Source organism: Phyllostomus hastatus, unplaced genomic scaffold (assembly GCF_019186645.2).
Source record: "Phyllostomus hastatus isolate PE091 unplaced genomic scaffold, TTU_PhHast_1.1 phas_scaffold_385, whole genome shotgun sequence".
NCBI classification, from domain to species: Eukaryota; Metazoa; Chordata; class Mammalia; order Chiroptera; family Phyllostomidae; genus Phyllostomus; species Phyllostomus hastatus.
In genome coordinates, this window is record NW_025334026.1 from 8,592,820 (window position 1) to 8,607,604 (window position 14,785).

General features: G+C 47.0%; 1 protein-coding gene across 4 annotated transcripts in view; it reads right to left on the reverse strand.

Annotated features, from left to right (window-relative positions):
* Nucleotides 1–14,785, reverse strand: part of GALNT17 (polypeptide N-acetylgalactosaminyltransferase 17) — a 430,203-nt gene that overhangs the window by 226,886 nt on the left and 188,532 nt on the right. For all 4 annotated transcript variants that reach the window (XM_045819620.1, XM_045819622.1, XM_045819619.1 and 1 more), the window contains exon 3: nt 1,765–1,931. In XM_045819620.1, coding sequence (XP_045675576.1) covers nt 1,765–1,931 — 167 coding nt within the window. The remainder of the gene's footprint in view (nt 1–1,764; nt 1,932–14,785) is intronic.

Genomic DNA, 14,785 nt, shown 5'->3' on the forward strand with positions numbered 1-14,785 from the left:
TCCTCTCCACTTCCCAAATAAACCAATGCACTCAAGTCTCTGTCTCAGGGTCTGTCTGTGGGGGGAAACCCAAGCTAAGGCCCCTGTTCTCAGAAGTGTGTGTTCTGCTTGAGGCTGGCTTGGCTGACCATTCCTTCCTCTCTGGCTGGGCTTGGCAGAGATTTTCTTGGGAGAGGAAGCCCCACCAGCAGCGAGTCCCCACACCAGTTCAGTCCAGCATTTGCAGTTCCCTTTCTTTTCTGGGTTTGCCAGCTCTTCTGAGCGGCACCTCCAGCCATTCTGGCACTAGCCCCTTTCCCAAGGGTCAGCTACCAGCCAGGCCCTGAGGAGCAAAGTGTTGCCCAGACCTGAGTGTCAATGTGCAAGTGGTGGTGGTACCGCATGCTACAGTGGGGTACAGGGTGCTGAGACAGCACTGAGCCTGGGTCAGCAGAGGCTTCGAGGATACAACATGCATGGGATATCTGGGGAATGAGTGGGACTTAGCCAGCAAATGAGGGGTGGTGTGTAGCAGCAGAGACTCTCCCTGCAGGGGTCTGAAAGTGCTGCTGTTGCAAGAGGTCTGCAATGGGCTGCAGAGAGGGGTGCTGTGAACCAGTCGGGGACAGAGACTTTGCCAGAAGACTTAGAGAACTGAAGAAACCTCCTTCTCACAAGACTCTCAATGATAATTTTAGAAGAATCTATAGATAACTAAATGACCAGAGGTCAAGGGAGAAAAATAGGAATGTGAAAAATTCGGCAAGTGACCCGTCTGTTCTCCCAACCTGGAGGCCTGGAGAGGGCAGTGCCCTGAGTGGCATATGGCCGAGTCCAGGCACACAGGCTTTTCACTGGTAACTGTGATGCTGGTTCAGAAGGGACAGGGGTCTTCAGCTCTGGAGCCAATGGAACATGCTAAGTTCATCCTGGAGCTCCTGAGGATTTCAGGCTTCAAACAGAACCTGTGGTTCATCCTACCACCTCCTCACCTCTCCTGACCAGCTGTGCACAGGGTAAACCTTCTGTACTCAGCATGCTGAGAGCAAGGGGTTTAGCCTGCCCCTTAACCCTGTAGTTGCTCCTTGGCCTTAAGCATGCACACTGGCTGGCTTTCTTTCCTGTCATCAGCTTCTGGGGGTTTCTCCCTGCAGTGAGCATGGTGGAGTTTGTGGGCTAGGAGCCCATACAAAGCCACAGTTAGCCAAACCGACTCCCTCCCCACCTCGACAATGGGCCTTCATCTCCAAGGAACTCAAAGGATTTTTTCTACTGCCATCCAGTATTCACTTGCTTTATATTTTTAAACAGAGACATTATTCCTAATATACCTAAATTCCAACTGGCCTGCAAGCAGTGTCATTTCCATCTGCAGTCATTGTGGGCATAGTGGCCCAGAGGGGAATTCTAAGGTAAGACAAGAGTTCCCGTCACAGGATAGAATTTCACTTTTCCTTTTGCCTCTCAGAAAAGGACAACAGAGATGGGGTTGGGGACGGGGAGTGTGGGTGCATTCAGCCCTTCGATGTCATCTCCTTTAGTTAAAGGAAGAGGGAAAATTACCCTAGATACATAACTAGCCATTTATCCTTAGAGCCCTGGAGGACTCATGGAACAATGAACCAGGATTTGCCTAGACTTCTTCCTCTAGAACATCTCCCAGGGACAGGAGACCAGGATGCCTAGGCTCACGTTGGAATGAATGAAGTGGCATCTCCCCCTCCTGATACTGTGAGTCTGCATCTTCCTCTCCAAGAAGCCTGTGCTGGTCGGCTGCCCCCATACCTTCGTCACTGTTGTCATCCACCAGGATGATCTCCTTCAGCAGGTGTGTCGGCGTGTGGTTCACAGCGCTGTGGACTGACCGCAGGATCACTGACAGGGCCTCATTCACAAAGATAAATATGATGGATATCTGGGGAAGCTCCTTAGAGTACTTCAACTCCTTACACCTGGGGAGGAGAGCAGGGGGAGGGGGTCAGAAGAAGAAGGAAGACACAGGACTATGTCTGGACACAGTAAGGATGTCAGCCCGATAATCCTCGTACACACCCTCCCAAGGCATGAGTCATTGTGCCCTGTAAATCTCTCTTGGTTAAGGAGTAAGAATCAAACCTAAAGAGGAGAGTGTAAAGCAATCCAGCTCCACTTCTCCCAAATTTACTACCCATACAAAATGGGAAACATCAGTCTTGGGCACACACCTTCTGTGTCACAGGCTGCTGTGCCCACAGGTACCCCCTGGTCCAGTCAGTACCCACCTGCCCAACTGTAGACTCAAGACCTCTGTATTTCCTTGCCTGGAGCTCCTTTGTTTTGATGCCACATAAGCAGTTCACCTCCTCCATTGGCTCTCATCCAGAGACTGCTAGGGGTTGATGCATAAACACCCCAGCTCCCCCAGCCCTTGCGCAGGTGGACTCTGAGGGGTGGGCTCCCAGGGTCACCCAGGGATAAAGCTCCTGTCACCCACAATAACAATCTGCATGACATTGCCTTTAGGAGATGCTTTCCCTTCTCAATCTTCCTTCCCACTCCCCTCTCTATCTTCCAAATAAACTAATGCACTCCAGTCTTTGTTTCAGGGCCTTTTTCTGGGAGAACACGTACTAAGACATCTACCAGAGACCACTGCTCTCATGAAGCTTACATTCTAGGAGACATAAAACACACATGCAAATAATCATAATCAAGGAAGTGGGTCTTCTGCCTGTGTAGGAGGGTGCTGCCTGACACACCCCAACTCTTCCTGCCAGTGTTCCTAGATCCTCCTTGGGGACAGGAGATGCCGCCACCTGCCTAAGAGGTCCTCCCTCCTAAGACCCAGTAATGCCCCCATCCCCAATCACAGGGGTGAAAGGGGAGACTCCTTTTCACCAGGCTGGACTGAGGGACAGAGAGCTGGTAATGTCAGAGATGGTAGAACACCCACAGAATGTGCTCTGCATGGCTCAGTCACAGGAGCACACACTTTGTCCAGGAAACACCGGGAATTTGGCTTTATGCTTAGCCTGAGCCACAATGGCAATACCAAGTGGGAACAAAGTGGACTGGAATCCAGAGCCAGTGCATTTCCATGCACTCTTTTCCCTTGCAAAATTCTGCACAATGTAGAATGCAATGTGTGAGAGAGCAAAACAAAGGCAACAAGAGGAAGGAACAGAGTGAGCGAGGCAGCACTGGAGAAGGAGCAAGAAATACGGCTGTTTTTTATGCTTAACAGCTTGGCCTGTGTCAGGCCATATTAATCATGTAGGCAATTTTCTGAAGAAAATAAAGTTTTGTTACAGTATACATTTGTGTCTCCAGGAAGAGACCGTCCAGGGATCCATTGATCATGCAGCCTCATTTTTACCACATTGCCGTAAATTCACTTCTGGGGCAACCAGGGAGATTAGAATGGTTATTGACGGGCTCCTGGGCAGTCAGCGGGAATGATCTCATTTACTGCGTGGTGATCCGAGAGAGGAGGGCACTCCGGAAGATCCCTCAGAGCCCCCTCAACAGGGCGCTGGCAGTCATCCGGAGCCTGGCAGGCTGGCAGCTGCCCCTTCTCAGCCCATTACTCATCAGCCCATACACGTGAGCACACACACCTTCCACACCCACCTACTCTGAGCATTCACTCCCAGCGATGGTTTCTTTGGTCCTTTGTTGTTAACAGTTTCTGGCCCTTGAAATGAAGAAGCAAACAGCCAGACTGCACTGTACCTGCACTGACTCCTCCAACCACAAGCATTGGGGTCATGCTGCCATCAAGCCTGTCGTGAGTCAAGGCTCTTGGCCAGAGCAGGTAGTTCCCCCTGATGAAATGGAAACATGGGCGCCCCAAGGGAACAGGGAGCAGAGGGGCTGATTTGGCCTGTTCAAGAGTCAAGGTGGCCATTCAGTCAATTGCGGGGGAATTTCAGAAGTGAGAAGTGCTCTGCCACCCATTGGACCTGTTACCCTGGGCACACCACTCATGTTTTTTCACTCTAAACCTATAAAAAAAAACCCCTCACCATTCCCATAGCTCTGGGTGCCCAGCTAGGGTTCTTGTAAGGATCACGTGAGACCGGACTTTGGAAGCCCTGTGAAAATGCTATGCCACAACTAATGGAAAGACATGGTCATCCTGGTTGGCCACTCCACCCTGCCTCCCACCTCCTCTGTTCTCTTTTGTGTATTCTCCAACACCATTGGCCAGGCTTCCAGAGTTTTCACTCAACCTAGGCCCTTCCTGCAGAACTCTCCCAGGGCTCTCTTCCCCAACAGCACCCAGGTCTCTAACCTTGGCCAGCTTATGATTCACCTCTCCTGTGCCTGACATCCTCAGGGTCTTGCCACAGGCAGAAAATACAAATATAGTCATTATTATGAAAATCAGCATTGTTTTGTTGGTCCTTAAACTCCAGGATGGTAGTTCTGCCTTAAAAAAACAAACTTTAACTGGTTTATTGTCTGGTGCATAGAAGATGCATGGAATACGCTGGGGAGATGGACAACTAAAGTTTTAAGCACTTTCTGTAAGGAGTGGGCATTGACAGGTACAAAGTTACTTCCAATCGAATGCCCAATGATCAAAAGAGCAGCAGGTGAGTGTGGGGAGGGAGGATGGTACAAAGAAAGAGACAGGCTCCCAGGCCACAGAAATACCAGAGACTACACAGAGGAAGAGAACAAATAGATAGGGCTCCTGCACCTAGGAGTTGGTGCTGAAACAACTGTCACTGTGGCCGATGACCCTCAGGACAGTATATGCAAACACACATATCTGGTATCCCACACCCTGCGGACTGGGGCTTACATGACAGAAGCCCCTTCCCTCATTCCCAAGTTCCTACAGAGCTGAGGGGGTGGAAGGTTCTCAGTGTCCAGGGCCCCAGGGCTGCACATGGTGCTCTTTGGGTGGCCCCAGGGGTAGCCAGTGCCAGGTAGTCTGGGCAGGCAGGCCTGGGAAAGGCAGAATTCAGCTCAGCTTGCCTTCCAGCCCTGTCTCTACATAATGGAACATGAAGAATTGGCCATGTTTCCTACTGCAAAACCCAGGTAAGTAAGAGTACTCTGGGAGTGTGTGAGAATAAAAGAACAGATCCCAGACTGAAAGACATGCAGGTAGTGAGGAGAGATGGCACACCACGGAAATGACAAAATACCTCAGAATCTATAGCAGTATGTGTGCATGTGCACACATGCATACACACGGTGTGTACTTCCTCTAGCAAAGAAGACTCAGATCTAGGTCCCAGGAACCACAAATTCCTTTCAGTAAGTAGTCCGAGAGCATTAAACAAGCCTCTGTCTATAAAAGATGGCCTGGATCAATGTCAGTAGATGCCCCAGGAGGAAGGGGCTACAAAGAAATTCAGGAGCAGGCTCCTCTCCTCAAAGGGCTCACAGGGCACAGATTCTTGCAAAGCTGTTTTCACAGAGAAAAGAAAGCAATCAACCAACCAAGTGAGATCTCTTAGACACCTTACATCTGTTCATCTGACTGTCTATCCAGCTGTCCACATACCTGAGATGCTTCCTTGAACTCAGCAACTCCTTTCAGGTGATCCCTGTTCCCCCTCCTTTACTCCCCATCATCCCAAAGCCCTTGACATTGACTTTACTTAGTACCAAAAGTGCTCACACTCTCTATTTCATTGATGGTAAGGAAGAGGAGGAAGCCAGGAGACCCAACCGCCACTGGGAACCCATCAGAGAGAATCACAGTTGAAGTGAAGGAAGGTCAAGGGCTGAGGCCTCCAGCAGGGAAGAAATCAAAACCCAAAGAGTTGGCTTTCTTATAAGTGGACCCCTGTCCATGACCACCTTTTAAGGAAACAACTTATATGACCCAGTGTTGTACAGATAAGAGGTATCAAGAAACACTGTGACCTAGTTTGCCAACTTGGAAAAAAAAAAGATGATCCCAAACATCCCCATTGTTGTAAAAATGCATTGAGATGCAATGTGGTCCAGGCTTACAGATAATGATGATGACAGTAATAACCAACACATACGCAGTAGCCTACATGCCAGAAACTGCTGGGAGCTTCTATGTCTAGTACTGTCTCATTTAATCCTCACAGCAACCTGAGGAGTAGGCAGCATTATCATCCCCAGTTCACAGATGAGGAAACTCAGGCACAGAGAGTGAAGTCACTTGCCCTAAGCCACACAGCAAGTCTGCAACAAGAATGCCTGGATGTGAACTTCATCATCTGATGTTCAGACTCTCCCAAATGCTCCTGCCAGACCAGGGTACACTGTGGTAACTTCAGCAGACAACCCACCACACAATTTCTAGCCCTGCCTCTTCCTAGCTGGGGGACCTTGGCGAAGCTGTTCAGTCTGAGCCTCAGCTCCCTTATCTTTGTCTTAAAAGGCTTGATGAGGAGACAGAGACAGCCCTCCATGGACAGTTGCACCATGCCTGTGACCTGCTGGGGGCTAACAGCGTACAGACCAAGAGAATTCCCTTCAAGTGGGATGTGGGTGAGCAGAAGCCAGCCCCTCAAAACCCAGGATTAATAAAGCCAGCAGGAACATGGGCAAAGATCCTGGTATTCTGGCTGTGAATCTGGGCAGGATGCAAGATTGGGTGGCCCCCAGGGAGTTGTCACAAGCTTAACTGAAGGACCCCAGGGTCAGAGAGCTCTAGGACCTACAGGGACTGGGTGTGGACGATGTACCTGTGTGTGTACTCTACATGGCTGGGTGGGGATGGTTCCTGGCAAGTGTGCAGGCCTCTCAGGCTTCAGTTCTGTTCCTGGTCCCCTTCCTGGCCATCAGTTCCTCAGGTCCCATCTAAAGCGAGGCTTTCCTGATTTATCCATGGCACTTGACTCACATGGCCCATCACTGTGAGGTCAATCTGCAGGGTATTCCTGGCTGTTCACCTCAGCTTTGGCTCCCAGGTGCAATGATGCCCCACCCTAATGAAGGAACCAATTACCAAGCACCGCCCAAGCTCTAATATCCTGTCAGTAACTAAGAGTCCTGGTTCTGACAGCTGAAACACATCCAGTACTCTAATAAGGCTGTTTATAATGCAATGCAATAAATGCTAAGTGCCCAATGGCTGTACCTCCACCAGCAGTGATAGATGAGCTGAGGTGGACCAGGAAGGTAGGGAAGATGAGCTGTGAGCTGGATTTGAAAGATGGATCAATGGATCAAACTTCCACAGCCAAGAACAGAGGGAGGAGCAGGCAATTAGAGCTCCTTTGAGCATACAGAGGCTCTGGGGGTCCCCTTATTTTCTTTTCCAGGGCCTTCCCGAAGGAATCTAAGTTTGTTTAGAGATGGTAGAGAGCCAGATGTCAGGACCACAGACTAACATCAAACTCCACGAAGTCCTACGATGCTGATCTTCATTTTCAAAATGCTTCTAAGACAGGCATAAGGTCATAAAGACCCATGAGTAAAGATTCTACAGCTAATGGCAGTATGCACTCTCAGTGCCAGGCCTCTTGCTGGGCGCCAAAAGGCAACACAAATGGAAATGAGAAGGAGGAAAGTTCACGGAATAGAAAAAAATAAATAAAACACTGCCTTGCACTCCAAGAGCAGCCAAACTCTAATGAGAAAACTCTTGATCATCATGGCGGACTCTGGGGGCAAGGGCGACACAGCTTCACAGCCACTCCTCACACTGCTGCAGGCAAATGTGGGAGGCGAGGACTTCTGTGAGGGCCTCACCATCATCATCACATCCATACAACATCAAATCCAGAGAAGTATCCATCCTTGAGTATCTATCTTGTTACTTCTGAATGTGCTTTATCTATGAAAGCAGACTTGAACTGTATCTCGGTGCCACCTCCCCTGCATTTCCAGAATTGGCACACCTGTTCCCAGCCTCCAAGGCCGCACTCTTCCTTGGTCTGGCCACACCCTCACTGGTCAGTATCATACATATATACGCTAAGCCCATATTCTCAAACTGAGAGGCAAAAGGGCTCTATACCCAGGAAGACATTAGTGTGGTCCAGCCACTTGGGGATAGAATTCACTTCTCCAATAGTGGCATCTAGTTGATGGGTAGAGACCATTAGAGAGGAAAGGCAAAGGTATGCAGTAGTAATCTTTTGGCTGCTGCCTGAACTACATGTAGCCATGAGCTTAACCATAGCCACAGCTTGTGCATGTCAGTCCAAGTGACACCAAGCCATAGATTATGACCAATAAAGGATAGAAATGGGGCTCTTCCTTGGATGCCCTATTGCAAAAGTGCCAACACTCACGTTCTTGGCAATGGCCATGAACATGATGCCATGCCTGCTAGCAGACACAAACCATCAGAACATCCCACACACTTTTCAAAGTACACCGCTGCCAAAAACAAGGAGACAAACTCCTCACTCCTCTCTCTCACTCACTGTGGACATGGGGCTGGATGATGGGTCAGGTCGCCATGTGAATCTAACTGCCTGAGAAGGTTAATTTTATGTGACAATGTGGCCAGGCCACAATACCCAGCTGTTCTGCCAAATATTATTCTAGATGTTTCAGTAAAGGTATTTTCTAGATGAGATTAGCATTCACTTTATAAACCCTTCCTGGGTGACCTCATCCAAGTCCATGGCCCCACTCATTACACTGTCAACTTCCAAACCTGCATGTTTAGCCTGGACTTTCATTCAAGCCTCCACTCCTCCTGGACATCTCCACTTAGACGTCTCCTATGCCTACAAGCTAACATCTGCTCCCTCTGTACCTTCCTGTTTTCATTCAAGGGCTTCCCTCTTTCTCTTCGGGAGTCAAGTTAATCATGACCCAATCGACATGTCCAATAGTTCACCAAATCCTGGAGAGTCTGACACCATCAGGATTCCTTATAACACTCATCCCTTCCCTACTACACCATTTCCACTGCCTTAGTTATGCTGCTCATCAATTCCCTCCTGTATGACACCAAAAGGTATAACTGGTCCCTTGCCTCCAGTCTGCTCCTCTGCAGCCAAACCCCATCCTAACCACCACATGGTTGCCACAGAGGGAGCTTTCAAAAATGCAGATGTGATCATGGCACGAGTCACGCTATCTCTTCTCACACTATCTCTTTGCCTTTCCAGAGCTTTTAGAATTTGGCTCAGATTCCATTGCCTGGTGCCCAAGTTGAACCCCAGCTTCTCTCTCCAACTTCTCCCGCACTGCTGTCCTCCAGCTGCTGTACACTGCTCATGTTTCCCAGGACTGGGGATGCTGGCTCTCAATGCACACACACTTTTCTCTCTGCCTGATGTGCCCTTTCTTCTGCCTAACACACCCTCCTCCCTCCAGTCCCAGCTCCAGGCACCTTCCCAGAGGCCAAGCAGGAGGTCAGGCCCTTTCTTTTGTTGCTCCCTCTCCCTCTGCACACGGCCATCCTGGCACTCTTCGCTCTGTTCTCTCCCCCTGTGGGGCAGCTAAGTGGGTGTTCTTGGTTTTCTTTCCCCAGCACAATACTTGGCACACAAAAGGTTACTGAATGAACGAATGAAAACCCTCCTGCCTTCTCTGCTTATTCCCCCTGCTCTCCTTGGGATCAAAGGCATCACTTATCTCCTCCCGCAATTATAACATCCATGATGGCACCTCAACACTTAAATGATACCATCTGAGCACAACTGCCTGCTGTCTCCTTGGATTTACTAATCAGGCCTCAAATTCTGAAAGTTGCTTGGGTCAAGTGCATTAACCAGCCCAATACTTTTTTTCTCTTCCCTCCTCATCAAGCCTTTCCCACAATCTTAGGAAAGAGTGGTATCATTTTTAGCAATAGCAAGCCTTGCAAAACAAGTCGTGGGGCTGCATACCTGAGATGTACAAGAACCCTTCTTTTAGAGCTCTCATTATTAGGGAAAATGCACACCTTGCTGAGTGGTTTAATTTCCTCCTACTGAAGGAGCAGCACACCTCATTAGCTGGGTTCCCACAGAGAGTAGTCTCTGGGACAAACTGCCTATTCTGGCATTCAAGTCCCTGCATGTTCTGCTTGCCCATCAGTGGCACTGGGGCCATTTTTAAGTTCATTTTTTATTTTTTATTTATTGATTTTAGAGAGAAAGAGAGGGGAAGGAGGAGAGAGAGAGGCAAGGGGGAGAGCGAGAGAAAAAAAAAGAAGCATCGATTTGTTGTTCCACTAAATTATGCATCCATTGGTTGATTCTTGCATGTGCCCTGACTAGGGATCATACCTGCAACTCTGGCAAATCATAATGACGCTCTAACCAACTGAGCTACCTGGCCAGGGCCCTGGGGCCATTTTCATGGATCAAGACTCAGCCTGCTCTGTACATCACAAGGGTTCTTATCCTGGGGTCCATGGAGCCCCAGGAAAACCCTAAGAAATTAATTAAATGCAAGATGTTGTGGATACAGGCATATCTGATTTTTTGTGGGGCAAGAATTTATACCTTCCATGGGTTTCTCACGGGAGCACAGTTTGGGGGGTAAACCCAGGCTGCGAGGCTCAGACCACAGTCAGTCTGCAGCCCCTGGTCACGGCCCAGTGGCCACGCCCTGTTTTCAAGCAACATAGGGTCCACAAAGCTCTGTGTATCCCTTGCCAGCCTGGTTCCTACAAACATTTATTTTGGATTGTTCCCCACACCATTTTTGCTTTTTTGGACTGATTATCTGCTGGCTCCATGGCCTCTTAGGAAATTGCTTTCTCCGAGTTGAAAAGAGTTGCTTTTCCAAGGACAAGGCAATGGTCATTAGCCAGAAAATCCACAAGACTCCACTCTCCTTGACCAGGTGGCAGCTATGTGTGTACAATTTCAAGGTGTAGTAGGAGATGATGGCATGGACAAAAACCTTCCCTGTCTCTTTCTATCTTTTCTGGTGTTTTTTTGTTTTTTGTTTTTACATGCTAGGGGTTGGTTCACCTTCTTTGACCTTCAGTTCTGAGCACAATTCCCTTCTCTGTGCACACATTTGGGGCTGGGACAGGGGCAGCCTTCAGAGGCTCAGCTGAGATGAATCTGTCCAGGTATGAGGTAGCTTATCTTTCTGTATTCAATGGATGGGAACACAAAAAGAAAAGAAAAACCCTAGAGTTTTATTAAGCAATGGCTCAGGAACAGAATTTTTAAAACAATTAAGGGCAAATTAATGCAGACAGTTTCAGGGCAAAGCTAAGAAAACCTCAGTGCATTTAAGGCACAGGAAATGCCACCTAAGGTATTCATACTCAGTATTTATCTTATAACTTTTCAAGGGTGAGTAGAATGAGAGGGGACAGCTCCAACCACTGCTGGAGGGATGAAAATACATTAGGAAATTATGCCAATTGGAAATAATAAATAACTGTATTCCAAGGCCCAGCAGATCCAAAATTTGGTCAATAGGATTCTTCATAGAAATTGAAAGCCATAAACACTCCGTTTTCAGCCAGTCTCGCCTTCCTAACCCCCTGCCCCACACAGAGCTCTGGTTTGTTCCAAAGGTTGTTGTTATCCTGTAACTTCAGCACAGCAATGAGAAACATATACTGAACTATTTTTCCTTTTAATGTCCCAGTCAAATTGGCCAGTCAAGCCCGTCTTTTTTTACTGACACTGACCCTGAAAACACTTCTGGGCCACTGGTCTGTCCTTGGTATTATTGTTGTTACTTTTATTATTCTTACCTCCATCCATGAAGTCTTCCCTGAGGCCAGGCCCCCCAACCCCCAGCCCAAGTCAAATCCCACACACCAGCCCCTCCAGGCCCAGTTAGGTCTTAACCTGGCCCTGGCTTTCACTCGAACTGAAAGTGCCTTCTCCCTCCCTGAACAGCTGGTGTGATTCAGAAGATTCTGCTTATACTCTGATAAATACATTAATTCCCAATCCTTGCCCTCCATGTGTGCACACTGTTTGCCACGTGACTTCAAAGTTTTTCTTGCTAAAGAGGTTAAGTCTCCTTCTTCATACTTGGATCTGGGCTCAGCAGCATGACATGCTTTGACCAGTAGAACAAGGTGAAGTGCTTGTGCCAGAGATAAGCATGAGCCTCAGGAGTGCTTCTTGTGCCCCTGGCTATAACCTGAGAACCACTGGGCTAGCCCTCTGGTCCCAGAAGAGTGGTGGAAGATGAGTGGTGAAAAGATGACCTCTGTAGGCTGTCCATGCATGCAGGAGCCCAGTCCCTGTGGCAGCTCACTAGGCCAAGAGCTTGACAGTGCATACATGATCTCATTACTGTTCACAGTGAGCCAGTAATGCAGGCATCCCCATTCTGCAGTAAAGAAAAGTAAGACTCAGAGCCCCATGCCCAAAGTGGTAGGCAGAACTGGACTTTAAATGCACATGTGCCTGACTCCAAGGCCCTTTGTTTTAGTCTCTGGAAAAAGAAATTATTTATCAAGGAGGATCTGAATGGAGAGATTTTTTAATGGCTTCTGTTTAAGATTTTTTATTTATATATTTTTGGACACAGGGGAAGGAAGGGGGAATGAAAAAGACACATCAATGTGTGGTTGCCTCTCATGTACCCCCTACTGGGGACCTGGCCTGCAGCCCAGGCATGTGTCCTGACTGGGAATTGAACCAGTGACCCTTTGGTTCACAGGCCAGCACTCAATCCACTGAGCCACACCAGCCAGAGCTGATAGCTTCTGTTTATTCATTTGTATTTCACTGTAGTCTTCAGATTCTACACCAAACATGCACTACTTTCATAACTTAAAAATACTATAAATGTTACTTTTAAAATATTTCTATTTTAAAAATAATTTTAGCACTTGAGTAATGATTTTGACATTGACCTGATAAAATAAACAGATAAGAATGACAAAACTATTGAAGGGAAAGGGGCTTAAGAAATCCTAGAGATATAAATGATGTTAAAATCCAATCTAAGCTAATATAATTTAATCAAGAACAAGCTAATTGAAAAGTGAAACAGAACCAGGAGAGCAGAAACAGACCTGGTCCTAGAAACTTTATGCCAAGAAAGTGCCACAAGCCAAAGAATTAAAGGAATCATTCTATAAATTGTGTTGGAACCAATGTTTCTCTCTTGGGTAAAATCAATAGAGGCTCCCCCTCCAAACACACTTCAAAATAAATTCTAGCCCTGATCATTGTGGCTCAGTTGGTTGGGCATCACTCCTCAAAGTGAAAGGCCACTGATTCAATATCTGGTCAGGACACATGCCTGGGTTGTGGGTTCGGTGTCTGGTTGGGGCATGTGCAAGAGGCAACCAATCGATGTTTCTCTCTCACATCATGTTTCTTTCCCTTTTTTTTCTCCCTCTCTTTCCCTCTCTTTAAAAATAAATAAATACATAAAATCCTTTTAAAAATAAAAAAATGAATTCTGGATAGATTAGAACACCAAATGTAAGTAAAATAAAAATGTAAGTGAATATTCATAATACTCTGGATATTGGAGAAATTTCAACAGTTTGACAGTAATTTGCAAGCCTCTTGAAAACAAAAATGAAAAATTTTAAAACTGCAAAGAAATTTTGTACCAAGTACAAAAGAGTAAAAGATAATGAAAACCTGAAGAACACAATTAGATAAACAAAAACATGAATACCCAATTCAGAGAACAAAAGACATGAAAATAGGTGGACCCTCACTAATAATAAAATAATTTCAAATTAAAATAATAATGAGATGTCATTTTGCCTCTACATGATGAATTTTTTTCTTGCTTCTTCATACATTTCCTCTTTTTATTTTTTATAGTGAGCAAACACAAACAGCAGTTTGGATGAACACCAGGATGACAGAACCACACGGCAAAGTTAAAGAAAACGGCCATGCTTGACCACAAATTCTCGGATCTTCACACGGGCAAGGGTTCTGTCCACCTGAGCTCAAGACACCCCAGGCCATCCCATAACGTGCCCTCCATGGCCCCGATCAGAGACGGAGTTCTGAGTCACAGCTGAAATCACTCCTACTCTACCTTTTCCAACGCAGGTGCGGAGGAAGGATGGCATGGATAAAAATGTGCAGTGTGCCACCAAGAGGCAGAAGTAGAGGTTTCAGGGCATGACTGAAACAGGCACTCTGACCTCATGCTACCTATTCCAGAAAACAAACACCCTGACCACTGAAATGGACCTTCAACTTTTTCTCTCTACCCGGAAGCTGTTCTGTGACAGTTTTATAATATAAGCATAAAACCGATCACTCCCAATTGGAGGCCTTCCCTGTTAGTCAACATGTAGCTTCGAAACTCAAATATAAAGTGACCATAATTTTCTTTAAAAACCGACTTAGCTCCGGCTTTATGCCAGTTTCTGAAGGTCATGGGAACTGCCGTTCACAATGATAATAAATACTGAGCAGGATGCAAGCCCAAGCCCAGGCATTTTATAAAAGATCTGAACCAACCCACTGAGCTTGCCAGGTATCCAGTCTCATTCATTAATTCCCATTTACAAAACATCCTAAACTTTTGTGACCGATTCCTAACTCTAGAACATACCTACACTGTGGAGTACAATGGCATGAAGAGAAACTCTGCTCCTCTTTAAATCCCATTTCCATTGTTTTTGCAATGTCCTACAGAATCCCTCCTGCCACTTGCACCATCCCCCAGATACCTTCCTCCAGGTAAAGCCTCCCTTTCTGAAGTCCCACAGGTAAGATATCTGCTAACTTGGAGCTGTCCGGTTGATGCAGCTCCTCACATCTCGGCTGGTATAGAATGGTCGTGGACATGTGAAGCACGTGGTTATAATAACTCTTCCCATGGGGCCTTTGGCCCAACACTTACCCTTTCCATCCCTAGCCTGTAGGCTTGATGGAGTCAAGGACCATGTCTCTTTGGCTGATATAGTTCCAGCACATAAGAGTGTCCAATAAATATTTGTAAATTCATTAATAAACAGCATAGAAAAAAAGAA